The following is a 20,986-nucleotide window of genomic DNA, read 5'->3' as shown; positions in this document are numbered from 1 at the left end:
CTGTAAAGGGGAAAAGAACATTCTCAATGCGGCACACGTCGTAGCAATGACATAAAGAAAAATGAATTTCAAGCAAACAGGGCTTTGCAGCACAGCAGGACAAATGCACATTAAATCAGGTTGCACAATAAAGCAAGAGAGAATTGTTGATCTAAGTAATCACTTGACATGGAATCCTGTAATTTCACAACAATTTACATACAGTTACATAGGCCTCCACTGAACAGTCTGAACTGAAATGCAGTTAAAAAACTGGACCCAGGACGAGCTATTATGTTTTAAAAGTAAGGGATCCGTTATCCGGAAGCCTGGTAACCGGAAAGCTGTGAATAACGGGTAGTACTTGACCCTAACTAAGAAATAATTAACCCTTATTGGTGGCAAAACAATCCTATTAGTTTTATTGTATTTAATGTTTACATGGTTTTTTTTAGTAGACTTATGGAGATGGAGATCCTTCCCTGGAAAAGTTAAAAAACTAAACTTAACTGCCAAGACATACAACTGTTCCGTTATTTCCAATTGAGGCATGCATTCTATGCCCAATTCCAATCATACCAGATCACACCAACACAGTCGACATGGGAAGCCAGACTATGGGACCCAGCGAAAATACTATCTCAACTACATAACATAATCCAGTCCTCGCAGCCTGCGCCATTTGCGAAAGCCATATGAAGTGATTGGCAACTCTCCCCTCACTATATGAGGAGCATTGGGACGAGGCCGTAGATAACCAATATGCCTTCCTAATCTCCTTAAAGGAACAGTAACGTCAAAAAATAAAAGTGTTTTAAAGTAATGAAAATATAATGTAGTGTTGCCCTGCACTAGTAAAACTGCTGTGTTTGCGTAAGAAACACTACTATTGTTGATATAAATAAGCTGCTATGTAGCAATGGGGGCAGCCATTCAAAGGAGAAAAAGCTCTAGTTACACAGCAGATAGCAAATAAGCTCTGTCTGTCTAATGGTGTTATCTGTTATCCATTAGTTAACCTGTGCCATATAGCCGTTTTTCAATTTCCGCCATTGCTCCACAGCAGCTTGTTTATATAAACTATCAGTTTAACCAGTTCAGGGCGACAGTACATGATATTTTCATTACTTTAAAACACTTACATTTTTGGTGTTACTGTTCCTTTAAGGGATAAACTGTGAAAGGGGGGAACTGAAAGGGTTAACTTCTATCCCTGAAACTTCTGTCCTTGCTCAAACTTCTTTGTGCAAAACATGCTTATATGGCACGTACTCCCCAGCTGGCCTGAGCAGCCCCCAATGCCCTTGGGCGAATATGTTTCTTATCTCTTCTTATCACGCATACCAGCACACCCCACTACAAAGTTTCTTTCTGGAGACACACAGAATAATACTTTTTTGTTTTCCCTTAGGCTAAGGCATACCTTTGTTACACGTCATATTGGCTATATAAGCAACTGCTGTAACCCTAATAAATCGGAACTTGCTTTGCAACACACGTGCCTTCTGTGTCGTTCTTTGTAAGACCCCTGCGCAGTGTATCTGGGCTGGTGTAATCAGATGGTTTTTGCCGTGCCAAGACGAACCGGTTCGCCTAGGGATAGCACAAGGATAGCACAGTGAAAGTCCGGGATTTCCCCTGTTCCTTTCAGCTGGTGTCAAGAAGTGGGATCGGTTGGATATCCGGAGGTAAGTAGAATTGCTGTCTGAACTGACGGGTTTTTACCTTTGGCTCTTTCCAATAACCGATTTCTTGATATATATAAAAAAAAAAAAAAAAAAAAAAAGAGGAAACAATATAACAACAAAAAAGAATAAAAATAGGTTTTGGCCTCTGGTATGGCGGTTTGAGGCTGGTTGTTATATATATAAAAAATAAAATATAACAACAAAAAAGAATAAAAATAGGTTTTGGCCTCTTGTATGGCGGTTTGAGGCTGGTTGTTATATATAAAAAATAAAAAAAAATAAAAAAAACCATAAAAACGAAAAGAATAAAAATAGGTTTTGCCTCGTGTATGGCGGTTTTTGAGGCTAGTTGTTAATTGTCTCGCGAGGCTGTTTTGCAAAGGTTCGCCTCCTGTGATGGTCGAGACTGAGGCTGTTTTGCAAAGGTTCGCCTCATGTAACGGTCGATACTGTTAGTACAGTAAAGATAGGGATATTTAGATTGCACGCAGAAACCTTTTCTTACTGACTGATTCACCTCTCCATATACAATATTGTCTCGTTTTGTCTTTGTACGTGTATGTATCCCCCATGTCTGTATAGAGATTAAGGTATATATGTCACATTGTATTAAATTTTCTTGACGTGTAACTTCTTACTTAAAAAATCTATCATTCTTTCGCCGTGCGTGTGTATATGCCATCCAGGGACACATAATTGTTTGTTTGTATATTGATAACTGTTACTAATACATCCTGTTGGTGTTGCTGCTATTTGTAAGTTGTACTAATCATATATACTGTATATGGTGATGGAAATTGCTACGTGAGGGCAGTGATTCTGTCAACAGAATTTCCCAAAGCCGGCAGGTAAGCCACTTGTTGCTTACCAACAGGGAACTTCTTTTGGTAGTGTTCACATGTCACACACTTTGTTATAAGTGATTACAAGCTATATATATATATATATATATATATATATATGTATGTAAGGCATGTATGCATATGTTTTGTTGTTTTGCCGTCTAAGTGTTGGGTATTGTATGTTGGTATAGTTGTGTTACCAATTATTTCTACTGCTAACTGTCTGTGACCACAATTGTGGATTGCCTTCTATCTTTGTACTGCCACTTTTATTCCTTTTACTTTTGTTTTTACTAGAGACATAAACTCTGGATTTGATCCAGAGGCAGGCTGTCTTCCCTAAATCAGATTTATGAATCCAGGAAATAGGTAATTAGCCTGGAATAGGGAGTAATAGGGTCTAGAAAACACATAAGCAGTATTCGCTAGGAAGAACTGCAAGTCTCATCCAACACTACACTACGTGAAAAGATAGAAAGCTGCTATCCTAATATTTCTCTTCTATATTTTCCTCTAATGAAGAGTAACAAATAATGTATGTTTCAGTAAAGATTGTTTGGGAATGTGTAAAAGATAAGAGAAAGTGAAATAAGGAACAATATTAATGTAAAGCGAACAGCTCAGAGATAAGTTCTCCGACAGTAATAGCTCAGATACAGAAGAGTAGGCTTTCCCCAGCCCTGCAGCTACGCTCTACCCCACCCGTACAATACAAAGTAGAGAAAAAGGGGGGCGACGGGGGACGCTGCAGAAGCGCGGAAGGATTTTTCAAGATGTTCCACAGCCCCACACTAATCCACACAAATTTGCACAGGAACTCTTGTTTGTCCATGGTGCTCATAAGCCTAATTAGAACAATATATTATTTGTACTCAAACGTGTGTGGTCCAGGGGATTACCAATGTCTGTTAGCCAAAATGAATTGAGATACTAACCCTGTTGACCACCATTTTTTTTCTCTTTCAGAAGCTTCTTGGGAAATAGTTTTCAAATTTAACCAAGATGCCCAAGAGTCTGCTGTCCAGTATGCTATTACCTTTGTGTCAGGATTACTAAATGATCCTCAAAGTAACCTCAGCATACATAGTCTTGCCTGGAAGCATAAGAAGTAAGAAAAGATAGTCATTGCCACAAGTGGAGAACTCCTGTCTTAAGCCCCAGCAGGTGTTACTAGGTCAGCAACAGTCTAACAACTTCCAGGATAATTCCCAAAACTCCAGACACAATAACTAACAGACAGCAGTACAGGTCAGATAACTGTAACAAAAAGACAGTCGTTTGCGTTAATTGTAATAATCAAGGGCATTATGCATATAAGTGCATATCCCCAAAGACAGCCCTTTCCCCAGCAGGAGATGCAGCCCCTTCACCTTCCAATGCATCCCTCATAAATCCTGATTGAAGGTGTGAGGCAGCCCCGGTACCAGTATTTCCAAACACTTCTAATCACCATCCAGACCTCCTAATTGAAGTATTTTAGACCTAAGGCCCCCCAGCCCAAAATCTCACAGTACCCACTGTCCAGGGAAAATGTATAGGGGATTTGCCCAGTCATTCAAGGGTTACTTGATAAGGGAGTGTTAATTCATAGGATTAGCCCTGTAAATATGCTCATCTTGCCAATTAAAAAGCCCTGCAAGAATGAGTGGCGTTTTGTTCAGGATCTCAGAGCAGTTAACAAAGTTGTTATTGCAGCCCATCCGGTAGTGCCAAAACCGACTACCAAAGCAGGTTGCAGTCATTAAGTACTAAGCCCACACTGGGTCCTCTGACCGTGTAGCACAAGATAATGCCTATGCTGATGTAGCTGCAAAGCAGGCAGCATTGTATTATAAAATGTTTAAAGCATGTGTTGTAAAAGAACCAACTCTACCTGTTCCCTCTAGTGCTGTTTTATCAGCCCTTCAGGACCAAATGGAACCTGAGGAGAAGGAACATTGGCTTAAAGCCAGATGTACACATACTCCGGATGTTGATGTTTTTGTTTTGCATCTAGGTGATTGCCCTGTTGCACCCCGTGCTCTGTTACCATATTTGGTTGCTGCCTCACATGGTCTCACCCACACTTTTAAAGGGGGATTTGTGATGTAGTGTCAAGAATGTGGTTTGCCCCCGGGTTCTCATCTATTGCAGCCAAATATGTATAATTATGTTTTATTTGTGTGCAATATAATCTAGGTCAGACTATTAGAACACCTATCAAACAACGGCCTAAAGCAATGTATCCATTTCAGATATTGCAGATAGATTCCATACAGTTACCTAAATGTTGTACCTATGAATATGTATTTGTTTGTGTTGACTAATTCTCTGGTTGGCCAGAAGCCATTGGGATTCATCAAATGTTACACACCATATCATCCCCAAGCTAGTGGGAAAGTGGAAAGTCAGCAGGCTAATTAAAGTATGTGCAGAGACTAAACTTGCGTGGCCAGATGCCCTTGATATAGTTCTTATGTCTGTCACACACACTCCCCAAAGGCTAACTAAACTCTCCCCATATGAAATATTGTTTGGGAGACAAACACGCATGGCTCAGTACTTTCCTTCTACTCATCTTCTTTGCATGAACTATGGAAGAATGACTGAATATGTTACTAAGTTACCTAAGGAACTGACCAAATTGTGCTCTTGAGTTTATTCTTCATTACCAGATCCAGCGGATGTTCTGGAACCTCATGTTCTCATTCCAGAAGATTGGGTCCTCATAAAGAGACGCAGTGCCAAAGATCTTCAACCTCGCTGCAAAAGACCATTACTCCTCGTCACAGAAACAGCTGTAAAGGTTGAAGGGAGACCGAATCGGATCCATGCGTCTCACAGTAAGAATCCTTAAACTTCCACCTGTTGTGTAAGTGGGGGGAATTGCAGGACATAATAATGCCTCTTTCCTTCCACCGCCTAAGTCCCAGGGACCATAACATCCAACGCTAAAGATGTAGGTCCCCATCGGGTGAAGATCTCCAGCAGAATCATGTCTTTGTGGGCCAGATGTTTGGTCCGAATCTGTGTCTTCCTGCTGCACATACGTATCTTCATTGCTGTGCTGATTATAGCACTTATAAAGCCTGCTGTTAATGACAGGTCCCAAGTCAACACAACAGCCTCACTAGCATCTGAGGTTAATGTTTCATCACCAGATCAGGTTAAAGTTGTCCAAAGAGACTTATATGCATAACTGTTTGAGCCTAATGATAATGCTCTTGTTAAAATGCTTGTTATAGCAGCATCAACACTATTACTGATTGTTGGATATGTACACATTCTCCTTTATCAGCTCATAGTATGACATACATAGTAGAATCTCTATCCTGTCAGGACATAGTTAACAGTCCTTGAGGTAATTTGACACTTCTCCAGTATAACACTACACTTATTCCAATGGCCATCTCAGGATTCTGTAAAGCACCAGTAGTGTATTTTCATAAAATGGTGTTGCCCAAGGATATTGGTAAGTTGGTACACTTCTGTTCCGATGGCCTTTGTATCAACAGTTCAGTTAATCATCATTTGTTGCTGTTGTTCTTGCTGTACCTCCTTATTTTCTCACTCTTTTCGAAAGGCAAATTCTTCTAGGCCTGTTCTGTTCTATCCTAAGAACGCTAAAAGTCTGAAATGACTTCCATGAACCACCACAGTGTATGAACATTATATACCAGATGTATTCTCATATAGGTTGTATGCATAGCATTTATAAGGTATGCTATATTTAATTGTTTATTTTGTAGTAGAGGAAACGTCTTGTAGGCTCTGCTTGACCCCCTTAATGGAGTGAACAGTTTCTAAGTGCCCATGAGGCCCTTCTAGAACCTGTTCAAGGTTATGTGTAACATCTGTCGAGAAGGTTCTTATCACTATTCTGTTATATTTTGTATTCCTGTAACAATGTGTTCTGACCTTGAAGCACACATACACAATGGTACTCCCTATTTCCTGGTGATTGGGTGTTAGTCAAAGAATTCCTACCAAAACTCTCCCTGGAACCAACTTTTAAAAAAGAGTAGCACTTGGCATGATACTAACTGAAAAGGGGGGTGTCCGTAAAATGCTTGACAACACAAGCACCTTTTGCACATATATCCCCGATAATACTGGTCCAAACAGCAAAGTAATTGATCTGTTCAGTAAGTTAAAGAAAAATTCTGGAATCACACATCCTTGGGGTGAATATTTTGGATGGATGACGGGTTGGCAAAAGGTCTTAGCCCAGATCAGTGTTACCTTATTGATTGTTTTGATTTTTATTTCATTTATTTTCTGCTGTGTAATCCCTTACATTAGGAAGTTGATTTCTTCACTTATTGCTTCTTCAGAAGGTTCACAACTCAAACTTATTCATGCTGCTCGTGTGTAGTCACTTGCGTGACTAAAGGGGGGATTGAAAGGGGGGAACTGAAAGGGTTAACTTCTATCCCTGAAACTTCTGTCCTTGCTCAAACTTCTTTGTGCAAAACATGCTTATATGGCACGTACTCCCCAGCTGGCCTGAGCAGCCCCCAATGCCCTTGGGCGAATATGTTTCTTATCTCTTCTTATCACGCATACCAGCACACCCCACTACAAAGTTTCTTTCTGGAGACACACAGAATAATACTTTTTTGTTTTCCCTTAGGCTAAGGCATACCTTTGTTACACGTCATATTGGCTATATAAGCAACTGCTGTAACCCTAATAAATCGGAACTTGCTTTGCAACACACGTGCCTTCTGTGTCGTTCTTTGTAAGACCCCTGCGCAGTGTATCTGGGCTGGTGTAATCAGATGGTTTTTGCCGTGCCAAGACGAACCGGTTCGCCTAGGGATAGCACAAGGATAGCACAGTGAAAGTCCGGGATTTCCCCTGTTCCTTTCAAACTGGTCCAATTCAAGATGATCCACCAAATATAGCTTTACTCCTGATTATGATTACGAATTATCAATATTACCCTGTGTACACGTAATCACACAAATTTCTTTGCATAAAATGATTGCTGATTAATTTGAATGCCTGAGATGAATGAGACAGAACTGCTCACAGTGCCATTTTTATTTATTCAACTGTGGTCTTACCTGATCTGCAGTAAGTAAGGGCTCCTCAATAATGCCCGAATAATTTTCACTTTTCTCATTCAGCTCTTCTTCATCTTTTTCATGGAACTGGAAGGGAATTGTAAACATAGTACTGTTTTGGGCATTGCTGAGTATGACAAACAATACCAAGCCACATTCTGAATTACAGCTCAGAAGAATAAACAAGCCAAATTAAATAAGATATATATGAGGCCTGTGTCCTTGAAGAATGTCACATTATCTATAATTATGTATAAATGTTTTATATACACAATTGTACATTTTATATAATACACAAGAGCCATGAATATCCTGTAAATGATATCCTTATAATACACAAAAGCCATGAATATCTTGTAAATTATATCCTTATAAACGGTGAGTTCTGATGTCATTTCTGTCATGACTCCCTAAAACTTGTGTATTATAATAAATAAAGTACCCCCAGTTGCAAAATATTAGGATATTAGAGGTTACCTCTGAGTTCCATGACCTGTATAAAAACACTCGGCCTCGTGTTTTTATATGGTCATGAAACTCCTCGGTAACTTATAACATCCTTATATTTTACAAGAGGGGGTACTTTATTCACTATATAATCTACAGTCTGGTAATTTCCCTATGGGACCAGACTGTAAATTTTATCCTTATAAACGGCTCGTTCTGACGTCGGAAAGCACCGTTTATAACAGGGGTCCCCGGCCGATGAATTTGATGCCGCGCATCCAAATTGGTTATTAGAAGTCACCTAGGAGTTATGTGACCTGTATAAAAGCACTCAGCCTTTGGCCTCGTGCATTTATATGGTCACAGAACTCCTCAGTGACATAATATCTTTATAAATTATAGTAGGGGTACATTATTCACTATATAATCAGTGCTTAGAGATGTAATTTCTGTCACATGACTCATTGAAATGTTTGTTTTATAATAAATATGAGGATACTAAGTGCCACTTCAGAGTTCTATGACCACTATAAAAACACTCAGCCTTTGGCCTTTATATGATCAAAGAACTGCTCTGTGACTTATAATATCCTAATGCTGAAAGTTATTTCATGTAACAAAGCGAAAATCATTTTTTTTCCCTATTTTTCTGTCTTACTTATTTAAATATCTTATGTTGTTCTCACCTGCAGCAACAGTTTTGGTTACTACCAGGATGCTGAGGGAATTTTAGTAGTTCCTTGTTAAAAATAGTATTATCATGCCTTATAGGTCAGTTGATGACAATAATATGTCACATTGCACATTAGAGACTCTCAAACGTCATCTTCCACTCTCTTCTATCCCAGGAATAAACTTACCCTAGAGGTTATGTTCCTTATCCCTTCTACTTACTAGACGTGATTTAACTGAAACTGGTGTCAACTTTTTTTTTTCAGATTATGGAATTTTCAGGTCAGTAGTATACAGTATGACCCAATAGGACATCTTTATAGCAAGCACCTTGCCCCCAAATGGCATCATAAAGTGTAATTTTGGATTTAGAAAGGAAACAATGTTAATGTTCACGCTGGAGCATGATATACAGTCATCATAGGGCAGAATAGAATAATTACACAGTAATTGGACATTGCAGTCAATATTATATGACAATACATTTTATAGTCACTGGTCTAGGCTGTAGTTCACATAAATCATAAGCAATAACAATTTGAATTATTCTTAACACTAAGGGGGTTATTTACTAAACTCTGAATGAAAAAATCACAAAATTTATTTTTAAATAAAATTGGACTTTTAAAAAAATCAAAATATTTTAGGAATTTATTAAACTCCGAGGGGCAAATTCACTATGCGCCAAAGCGCCTAACGCTAGCGTCAACTCGCTAGCGTTGGGCATTTTCGTTACTTCGCAAATTTACTAACGGACGCTGGCGTAACTTAACTATTGTTACTTCGCACCCTTACGCCTGGTGAAATTGCGCAACGGACGTAACTACGAAAATTCACTAACGCGCGCATTGTTCTGAATGCTACCTTTTACGCTAGACTTCCTTCGCCACCTCAGACCAGGCGAAGCGCAATAGAGTAGATAGGGATTTCTTCAAAAAAAGTCCCAAAAAACGCTGCCGTTTTTTCTGTATTATGGGTGATGGGCTGAAAAAGATCGCAAATCTTTTTGGGGCTCCCCTCCTTCCCCCCTACATTTACTAACTCATGGCAACTTAACTATACAGTGGGCACATGTGTAGGGCAAAATAAAAATGTTATTTGATGTTTTGAAGGTTTCCCAGGCATTTGTATTGATACTACTTATTCCTCCATTGAAATTTTAATTTGGTGGCGTATGCAAATTAACCATCGCTAGCGTAACTTCGCTTCGCTTAGCGAATCAAGGCTAGCGCAACTTTGCAACCTTACGTTACCCCTGAGCGCAACTTCGGATTTTAGTGAATTTGCGGAGCGCTGGCGAAACTACGCCTGGCGAAGTGCGGCAAAGTTACGCCTGATGCAACTACGAATCTTAGTGAATGTCCCACCGAGGATGCAAAAGTCCGAATCAGAAAATCCTGCATCTCAGACCTGTCGAGGTTACATATAAGTCAATAGGAGAAGTCCCAATTATTTTTTGATGTGCGCTGGGTTTCGTGCCATTCCCCCGTAAGTTTTCAGAGTTTTCAGTCAAAGATCAGAGTTTTTGGGTGAAAAATCCGAAAAAATCGTGAAAATCGGATGAAAAATCTGACAAAAATTTGCGAAAATCTGATTTTTTGCCACAAAGCAAATTTTCGGGAAAATGTAATAATAAATAAGCTCAAAAAAACAGATCGGGTTTGATCAGAGTTTGTAGTAGAAAATATTGAGATAAATTCAGACTTTGATAAATGATACCCTAAATATCTGATTTAGAATACGCAATACAGGTTTAAAGTATCAATGAAGACGCTAACATGTGTTTTTGTAACAAATTATACGTCATAGTGGGAAGTGGCTAGGTATGATCAAAATCAGAATCTGTTCAGAAGAAAACTGCATTTGTACAGTTTAATTGATTCAGTGGCCTGCATTTCAGTAAATGGTTTATCTTTAAGGGATTGTCTGCAAGGTCAGCATGAATGGAATAAACATCCTGCTCATAATCAACGTGATTTGGAAAGAGCTTTGTTGCTAATTATGTCCAATTTACTAAATTCCCGTTATAACAAGCAAGGAGAGCACTTCCACTAAAAGCCATAGTATTAAGCCCATTTGGTATAATGGAAAATGCACTGCATTTCAGAGAAATCTAGAATGTAGCCATCAGTGAGGTGAGCAATTACATAAGACAATCAATGTTTCCTGTTATGGCTGAATAATGAATTAGCAAAATAAAGGCCTTATGAGGGAGTAGAGTGAAACATTTTTTATGGAACTTATTTCTGACAAGAGCTAGTGGAGATCATTTATCTTATCATAGTCATATAGGCATGTCCCTATATTTTACAACTGAGTGGCAAGTGATTCAAAAATACACTGACGACATAGTCCCCATAAAGATCGACATTTACAAAAAAATTTCTGACTATTTGAAACTTATGAAATGAACAAGACTAAGGGGCTTATTTAATAACATTTAAACATTTTTTAAAATATTTGTTTTCTCTTATTACTCTAAAACTCCACAAATTTGAGATTTACAGTATAAACAGTGATGGGCGAATGTGACCTGTTTAGCTGCAACAAATTGTGAAACAACGAAAAATTGCCGAACTGCATTGTATTCAATAGGTGACAACATGTTTTTGACGAGCAACAATTTATTTTTGATGTGCAACAATTTTTTTTCCCATTGGAGTCCATGGCCTCATTTTCGCGGCGAAACTTGCCGAAACATTTAGCTCATCACTATTTACAAAATGTAAAAAGCTAGTAACTGCTAGTAACTTTCAATGATTACTCAGCAAATCTAGTTGTTTTAGATTTACCTATACAGGTATATCTATAACAAACAAGGGAAAGTTTTAGTAAGGCATTTTTTAGTAGCAGTATGCACAAAATGTCTCTGTCTTAAATATATTGATAATGGGTTGAGTGCAGAGGACCTCTTGTAGTTGACTATACAGGTATATGATACCTTATCCGGAAACTCCCTAAGACTCCATTTTATTCAAATAATCCAAATTTTTAAAAATGATTTCCTTTTTCTCTGTAATAATAAAACAGTACCTTGTACTTTATCCCAACTAAGATATAATAAATCCTTATTGGAAGCAAAACCAGCCTATTGGGTTTATGTAATGTGTAAATGAATTTCTAGTATACTTAAGGCATGAAGACCCAAATTACTGAAAGATTCGTTATCCGGAAAACCCCAGGTCCCGATCATTCTGGATAACAGGTCCCATACCTGTACTAGATATACCATGACCTGGATGAATGAAAATCGTCATAGTCATCTAACTGCTAGTAACTGTTTTTCATATTTTTAGCACAACATTCAGCTTTTTTTCATCCATACTTTTTATATTTAGGTCTTTTAATAAATCACAAGGCATTGATGATTTTTGAGACTTAGAGGTCTATTAATTAAAGATCTAATTTTTGTGGTTTTTGAAACTATGACTAAACTCACAACAAACGTCATTTAATTTATTAAAAGGTTCAAATAAAAAAACAGAAAAAAATGTGCTAAAAATATGAATATCTCAAAAACCTATAAAAATGTTTTGTTTTTTGGACAATTCCTAGCAAAAGGAAAAATCTGAAAACCTCTAAAAGTCCAAACTTATTTAAAATGGTCCAAAAGAACCAGCACAACTCCTATTGACTTCTATAGAACCTCAACAACTTTTACCTGGCAAAGTTTTGTATTTGTGACGTTCTTGGATTTTACACTTAATAAATCTCAAATTTTTAGAGCTTTCTTAAAAAAATAGGAAAGCCAAAAAGTTTTAGAGATCCATGGAAACATTTTTTATTTGATTATTAGAAAATGGGCCTCATAAGAGTTTAATTGTAGTTTTAAAACTCTAAAACCAATAAACACGTTCTCATAGAAATTGGCCTCATAGGGGCCTATTTCTTAAATGTTGAATTTTTATTTTTTTCACAAATTTAATTTTTTCTCTACAAATTGGTATTTTTTAATTCTATAAACCTCTAAAAATTTGAGATTTATCAAGTGTAAAAACCTCAAAAAACTTGAATACAAAATTTGCCAAGTAATTGTAGTGGAGGTCAATGAGAGCTGCGTTGATCCTATAGGATGTCAAGGTTAATTTTCGAATGAAAAAAATTCGAATTTCAAGCGATCTTTTAGGGAGTAGTCCAAATTCAATTCGAATTTGAAAACAAATCGAAATTTATAATGTACTGTCTCTTTAAAAATTTGACTTCGACCATTCGCCATCTAAAACCTGCCAAATTGCTGTTTTAGCCTATGGGGGACCTCCTAGAATCTATTTGGAGTCAATTGGTGGACTTTGAAAAATCGAAGTTTTTTTGGGGGGGAAAACTTAGAATCAAATTCGATCGAATGTGTTATTCCTTCGATTCGTTCAATTCGAATTCGGACCTATTCGATCGAAAACCGACCTATTCGACCAAAAAACAACTTTGACTTCCTTTCGGTTGGTCTTTTTGAATTCGAATTTTGAAGTTTTTTCAATTAGAAATTCGACCCTTGATAAATATGCCCTTTAGAGTTTTCCAGATTTTTTTTTCTTTAGTAATTATCTGAAAAATTTGAATTTTTTATTCATACTTTTTATAATCAGATATTTCAAAACATGATGTTTGTGGTTTTAGAGTAAATGATTTTATTCACGGTTTCAAAAACCTCTAAAACCACTGAGAATGTTGATAAATGGGCCTCTAAGTCTGTACATCACACATTTCCTTGTGGAACTTGCTGAATTTGGCTCCATGTAGCTGGTTGATTTTGGCTTCCTGTATGGTAACAATACAATTACCACAGATATTCTGACATGACTTTGGAATACCTGAAGAGCCAAATATAATACCCTGGTATCAGTGGCAATAGCTATTTTATTATTTGTATTTAGTTCTCACCTTAACTGTTAGTCAGGTAGAGGAAGAAGAAAGAAAGACATAAAGTTTTATAAATGAAAACATAGCCATCTGTCCCAAACTTGGCATTCTACCATGTCATGTCATACCAAGAAGAGTTCCAACATCCTTGCTACTTTTTGTGGTTGTTAATACATGGATTAAGGACCCTATTCACTACAACAGACTAAAACATGTAAACAAAGGTCCAGGACAGGATGGTATTCATCCATAGGGTACTACAATCACTTAGCTTTCACGATTCTTTAAGGACTGTCATGGTGCTGAGTTGCTAATGTGGTGCCATTTTTCAAAAACTGATCCCGTTTTCAGCCCGATAAATTATAGGTATGTTATTTTAACATGTACAGCAGTTTGAATAAAAATGAACCACAAGCAGTTAATCTGCGTTTGAGTGCTCTCCTCCTTCTCACTGAAAGTTTATGTTATTTTGACATGAGTGATAGAAAGGTAGTAGAAAGATTGCCTTCTGTGAGAAAGTGAGTAGAAACCTAGACAATGGCAACAGATCTTGCCTTCTACTCTGGCATGGCAGTAGATATGATTTACTCAGAATGCTAAATTCTAAAGCATGTGATTTATGTGGTTATTGATTTAATGAGGCAAATTAGTCTAAAAACATTTGTACTTAGATAGAGAACTGTCTCATGGATACAATACAGAGTGTGGTAGTTAATGGGACATTTTCTAATTGTACCAGTGTTGTAAGTGGAGTATCGCAGAGCTCTGTCCTTGGCCCTTTGCTTTTTAATTTGTTTATTAATGGAAGTAGGCGTTGTAAGTATTGTCTATTTATGCTGATGATACTAAATTGTCAGAACTATAAGTTCCATGCAGGATGTTGTCATTATGCCAGGAAACACTGCCAAGTTTAGGGTTGTTTTCTCTGGAGAAAAAGAGCTTGCAAGGAGACATGATTACTTTTTACAAGTACATTAGAGGACATTATAGACAGATAGTGAGGGTCCATTTTCCCATAAAATAGACCAATGAACCAGAGGTCACCCCCTTGACTTGAGGAACTCAACTTTAATTTGAAGCAGCAAAGTTGGTTTTCATGGTGAGGGCAGTGAGGTTGTGGAATGCACTGCTGAGTGATGTTGTGATGCAGATTCTAATAATGCCTCTAAGAGTGGCTTGTGATTTCTTGAACAAGCATAATATCCAAGGCTATTGTGATTTTAAGATCTACAGAGTATAGGTATTGGTATATATTTAGTTTCAATATGTTGTGTATTAATAGGTTTGTATATGTATAAATATGCACTGGGGTTCATTTGGAAGGGTTCATTTCCCTGGTCACATTCATGACCAGGGAAGAGTTTCTGAAAACTGACACCTGCTACATTCTATTTACAAATAACTTTTTATTTCATTATACCCTAACCCTTTTAATTTCTTTTTATGTATAATGCAAGTGTTGTTTTTTTATTCTCTGTTAGGACATGTATGAGAGGGTTGCAATTAAACATGTCTAGACTGTCATTACAATATTATGTTTTTCCATTCTTTAAGTTGTTCACATCAGGACTAGGAAATACAGAACTAGCAAACACAGTAATTTAACTGCTCATTGAGCTTGGTGTTCTGGGACCTGAACTAGCTACAACCTCTAATCTATAAAGGAAAACAAGCAGCAGCACATAAACAGGGCCTCTCTCCATTCTACACTGGCCTTGATTTAGAAATCCTGTTACTAGGCAAAATCCTAAGGAGCTACATGCATGCTTAGCATAGACTTGGCTTAACTCTTTCTTTTTTTCATTTACAATTTAATTAAATTTTAGTTAATAAACTTGTCGCTACATCTGCAGCAATTATACACAAATGGTTATGATTGTCTTTATATGATATCCATAATTCATAATATTCATTGTTTAAACCCATACCTCGACTAATGTTATGACTTGTAATGAGGTGGGTATGCAATGTGGATGACACCTGGTGAATGATGTTGTTAATAAAACCATGCCATTAAGTGCAGCCTCTGTATATTATTAGCACTGAAATAGGGATTAATATACTTTATATTAATATACTTTCACAGTGAACAAATTAAATATATTTGAAGCTTCCAAGCTTCATGCCTTTAGGATGTTAACCAGACATTTTTGTGAAAGACTGGAGAACTACTATACAAAAAGTATCACAAGTCAATACCTTTCTAAAGCTTTGTCTTAGTACTTTGATTATCAAAATTTTGGGAAACATTCATATTAAATTGCAGATTATTCAGAATTATGACACATAGAGAAAAAAAACTTCGAATTTCCAATGTTTTTTTTGGCTAATTCGACCATCGAATGGGCTACTTCGACCTTCGACTTCGAATCGAACGATTCGAATTAAAAATAGTTTGACTATTCGACCATTTGATAGTCGAAGAACTGTCTCTTTATAAAAAACTTCGACCCCCTAGTTCGCCGCCTAAAAGTCCCCATAGGCTTTGCCAGCATTTTTTGGTCGAACAAAAATCCTTCAAATCGAACGATTCGAACGAATAGCGCTAAATCCTTCAACTTCGATATTCGAAATCGAAGAATTTAACTTCGACCGTCGAATATCGAGGGTTAATTAACCCTCGATATTCGACCTTATGTAAATTTGCCCCTAAATACTGTATGTTTCATCTAAATCTTGGGTATTGGTAAAAGATTTCTCTTTGAATTCTTACTGATAAATTGATAAGTTCAAATGTCAAATGAAAACCTCACTGTATGAATATATTTCCCATTCTGTAAATGAATCAACCCATGCCAACATTGTTCTTGTTTCCATTCTATTCATTGATTACTGTTCATGGTACACATTTAAAAGGCAAGAGAGACATGACACTAAATTCTGAAATGCTGAAAATACCTCAGAGTCAGACATGTTTCCATTCAGTGACTCAAGGCTCTGGTCTCTCCACGTCTCTCCCGTTAGTGGAATATAATTGTCAGTGAGAGCATCCCAGACCCTGCAAATAAAAGATCTCTTTGTTAGTTGATGCCAGCTGGGACCAGCCTTGCCCCAAGTATAAAATAGCCATCTATGTGTTCAAAGATGAGGTCACCTCCTTTTGTGACAGTACAGTTTACTATACAACAGTTAAAGACCATTTGGGTTTCATACGGTTCCTTTCCTCCAGCAAAGATTAATTTTCATAAATACTGGCTATTTTCCAGAGAAAGCAGCTGGAACTTATTTGTCACTTTTTTGTCAATTTAATACTTAATTATTAGCTGAAAGATTAGGACGATTGGCATATATACATACATATTTAGCTGCCACATTATCCCATTAGGTATTAGGTAATTTTAGAAGTGAGTAGAAATAGGGCAGACAAGTGTGACATAAGAGTGGACTGTAATGAGGCCTAGACAGACTGGGTACATGAATTAAAAACATCCCAATTTTCTAAACTGTGCATGTTGTCAGGTAAGACAACAATCATGGTAAGACAACAATCATAAAGTTCCTTTCCACCAGCAAAGATAAATTTTCATAAATAGTGGCTATTTACCAGAGAAAGTGGCTGGAACTTATTTGTGATTTTATTATTAGCTGCAAGATTAGGATAATTGGCGTATATATACACACATATATACTGTATATAACAGTTAAAAAAAAGGATGCACAGTAGTCATGTGCGGGCCGGCCCGATACCCACAGGACCCACTGGTTTAACCGAGGTTCAGGTGGTTGGGGCGACCTCACACTCCTCTTCGCGGGTGGTGGGCGGGTGCGGGTTCAGCTCTTCTCCTGCTCTCCCTGCCCCCCACCTTCAAATGCCGGCTTCCGACTTTATAGCCGCGCACCTGCTCTCCCCACCCCTTTTGGCGTGGGTCAGCGTGGGTCTATAAAAGGAACCCGGAAGTCGGATGCGGGCGGACTGAGGGAAGGTGGGTTAGGGTCGGGTGCAGGTCAGGAAAAACCCAACCCACACATCACCAATGCACAGTGATGATTCAATAAACATTTGGTAATTCAAGAAATTGGTGTGCTGGTCCATCTTAAAATGATATATATATACACACACACTGTATATATAAACACGCACATATTTACCTGGCATGTTGTCCCATTTTTGTGTCAAAACTGATTTTAGAGCATGTGTAGAAATAGGGCAGACAAGTGTGGTGTAAGAGTGGACTGTAATGTGTAAATAGTATATGTTGTCAGGTAAGCCAAAAACCACAAAATGTAATTTGATGTACATTTGCCAAGTTTTTTAGTGTGGTGGTAAGCCACACAAAATGCACTATGAATGTGAACGTTAGTGACCATTTTTATTGTTTGCATCCTTTTTGACTGATTTCAAGTTTGCAAGCAAATGGCTTATGAAAACATGCATAGTGTATATAACATAATGTTCCAATCACAAAGTGCTTTTTCCACTAAACTATTTAATGAAACTCCAAAACAGGTGTTAACGGTAACCTTTGCTTAGTGATAATAAGCTATGTAATATTCTCCCACTAATTATTTTACATTGCGAGCAGTGCTAAACATTTGCAAAAATGTGATTTTTAACATTGCTTTTGATTTTAATTAAATTCTCCCTTGTGTGCAGCAGATGCAGCTACTCTTTCATAAAACAAGAGGTCATCCATGTATAAGTCTTGTGTCAGCATTAAGTTGATAAAAAAAAAAAACTTTAAGTGATCTTTTTTAATGTTAATTTGGATTTGAAAATACCTTTGTTATAATGCAGGAATTGTATGATGCCACATGGTAAAATGTTAACTTTTTTTTTAGTTTTATCTTCCATTACATTTATTGTGTTTGGCTGGCACCATGTGGGCTGCAGAGTAAAATATCTGCCAGACATCCTGCACAGTTTGCATTTTCCAATTTGGCGACATGCATTGATGTTCACATTTTGCTGATACACTGGCCCAAAGGATCATCATTGTGATGAACCAGCAAAAGTGGGTCCTTACAGTTACAGACTTCTTGATGACTCCATACATGTACTGAATTAGGTTATTGGTTAGTTTTGCTGTTTTAGAGATTGATCAGGAAAATTCATATTTTTTAGAAGGAGGCTAGACTTACACAAACATACAGAAATGTGTAAAACACCTACACACGTCTGGCTATCTTTACATTATATTCAGTCCTCAGAAAAGCAAAGAATTGTTAGAGGAGCTCCAGATATTCAATAACAGTCAGAATCCTTATTTGGTGGATGCTCTTTACATAACAAGCTGCTTCTGGCCTTATAAGCAGAGATTGGGGTCAAAACAGAAAGGGAAATTGAATAAATAAATTAACGGTAATGTTTTTCAAATGAGCAGTGGCAGTAAAAAAGATATATGCCCTCATTTACATTTCTCAAACTGCAGAGTTCACAAATTACAGACAGTATATTATAATTATTCAGCACATTCATTTGTTTTGTTTTCACTGAAATTATTTCAAAGAGTATATACCAATTTTATTTTAGATTAGCCAAACAGTCCAATGTAGTCAAGGGAGCAACTATGTGGGAGCCACACATAATCATTTTGGTAAGAACTAAGTAAAGCTATATGCAAATTATTTATGAGTAAGCATAATGCAATTTTATTGGGCTGGACCTTGCATGCATCCTGTCTCTCTACACTAATCAATTCTGCATTATAGAAAGGAAGGCCTTGAGGCACCAGTGTTTGTAAATAAGACACAAACACTGTGGGGGTTATTTACTAAAACTTTCTGGTCTGGCTTTTCGGGGCAAAAATTGAATTCTTTTGTAGAAAAAACCCCAAGAATTTTATTTTAGAGATTTATTGTACCCCGATGCTGCAAAAATCCCAAATCCAAAAATCTGCCATCTCAGACCCATCATTGAAACAATGAGATCAAATCTGAATTTAGTAAATAACCGCCTGTATGTTAAATGGGGCAACGAGTACTAATTATTAACTTCTCATTATAATTTATTCTATTGGTAAATCAACAGACAAAATGTTAAATGGGATGAATTCTAACTGTTATGTTTAATAGGTGACCAGGTCAGAAGTCTTCATAGAGTATAGTATACCATACATACACATACTGTAGATGATCTCTATTTAAGGAGAATAAAGCAAATAAAATAGCATGTTACTGTAAATGATCTAGATGTGTTGTGATTACATGTTATTAAGTCATTACACTGACACCAATGATAAACATTTTCTGTAGGATGTTTTTAAAAATATAACTAGTACCAACTTTTATATATCTTAAAAGCAGAATATGTTAATTGATACAATATAGTATTTATCCAATATGCATCATTATTGTTTTTCTTTCACCTTAGTAGTTTTCTTATGTACCATGATTTCTCTGCAATATGCTGTGACTCAATTTTTGTAACTCTCGCATCAATTAGAAATAGGCAGTGCCAAATAGAATAGGTGTAGATAAGGATGGGCTGGGTCTACTTGGAGATCCTGTGGCAGTCTGGTATGCCAGTCCAACCCTGTTTTTACTCAATATTCTACTTAAAGTATGCATATACATCCAAGAAAAGAAAAAACAGTTATTATAACTGAGAAGGTTTCAAACAAACTGCATTGATCCTGTGACTATTTTTTGGAGTTCAAACTAAGATCTAACAAATATCATCCTTTGTCCACATCAGCAACTTACTCCTAGCCAATTTGTTTTATTTTTCAGTTGCTGTCTAGGTCGAGGTTTGCTATTTTTACCACTTCGGGTAGTTTCATCATTGGCTGGTTTCCATTAAGCAAGTACATAAGAATTGCCAAGCATTTGGTTACCATGAAAAAAATCAATACTTCTGAGTCAGCCTTGTTAAGGGTAAAAATGTTCTTCAAAGTTAGTGCATTGATTTGCCGGGAAGGTCACTGTAGTGATTTCTGGAGTCAGAAAAAGTTGTCCTTGTAAACACTCAGGGATGTGTCTTATCTTGCTGGATGTAGGGAGAAAGAGCTTTGAAAGCATTGAATCAACAGAGAAAATGTAGCAAAAAGAAGTCACATGATTAAAGCTCTGTGTTAACACTTTGGTATATGCTTTATTCAAAGGAGGTCATGTTTCTTACACATGGAAGTGATTCACTGGCTTAGCTGAAGCAGCAGCTAAGAGGATAGTACTAGTATTGTTACTATTACTAGTACCAATTTCTGAACTGATAAAGAACATACCATATATTATTGGAATGTGAAAAAAAAAACCTTTAGTGGTAACAAATGGAGAGTGATTTTTTTCTTAGCCTTCAAAACTCCACTGCACTGAAATCAAGGTGTACATAGGCATATTATTGTAATCTGCTTGGGTTACTTGTAGAGAGATCACAGCTCACCCGCTTGATCCTATTATTTAGCATAATGCCAATAAGGGTGTATGGGCCTATTGGGCATTTAATGAACAAAAGTTTGGGTAGGTGGGTAGCAAACATCTCAGTGATCTGCCTGCTTTGCTTTCTGGCTTATTGGGC

General features: G+C 37.1%; 1 protein-coding gene and 1 long non-coding RNA gene across 4 annotated transcripts in view; one reads left to right on the top strand and one right to left on the bottom strand.

The window, feature by feature from the left end:
• The window catches only part of fez1.L (fasciculation and elongation protein zeta 1 L homeolog), a 51,169-nt gene that overhangs the window by 16,818 nt on the left and 13,365 nt on the right, over positions 1-20,986 (bottom strand). For all 3 annotated transcript variants that reach the window (XM_018224479.2, XM_018224480.2, NM_001092353.2), the window contains 2 exon segments: positions 16,432-16,531; positions 7,558-7,644 (listed from right to left, as the gene is read on the bottom strand). In XM_018224479.2, the coding sequence (XP_018079968.1) occupies positions 7,558-7,644; positions 16,432-16,531 (187 nt within the window).
• Positions 1,151-7,205, top strand: LOC121395537. Its single transcript, XR_005962535.1, has 2 exons — positions 1,151-1,667; positions 3,476-7,205. It is a non-coding gene; the product is annotated as an uncharacterized LOC121395537 (long non-coding RNA).

The sequence above is a fragment of the Xenopus laevis genome, chromosome 7L (genome assembly GCF_017654675.1).
Source record: "Xenopus laevis strain J_2021 chromosome 7L, Xenopus_laevis_v10.1, whole genome shotgun sequence".
Classification (NCBI taxonomy): domain Eukaryota; kingdom Metazoa; phylum Chordata; class Amphibia; order Anura; family Pipidae; genus Xenopus; species Xenopus laevis.
The sequence above is the reverse complement of the archived record's forward strand: the minus strand, read 5'-3'. Positions and strand labels throughout refer to the sequence as shown.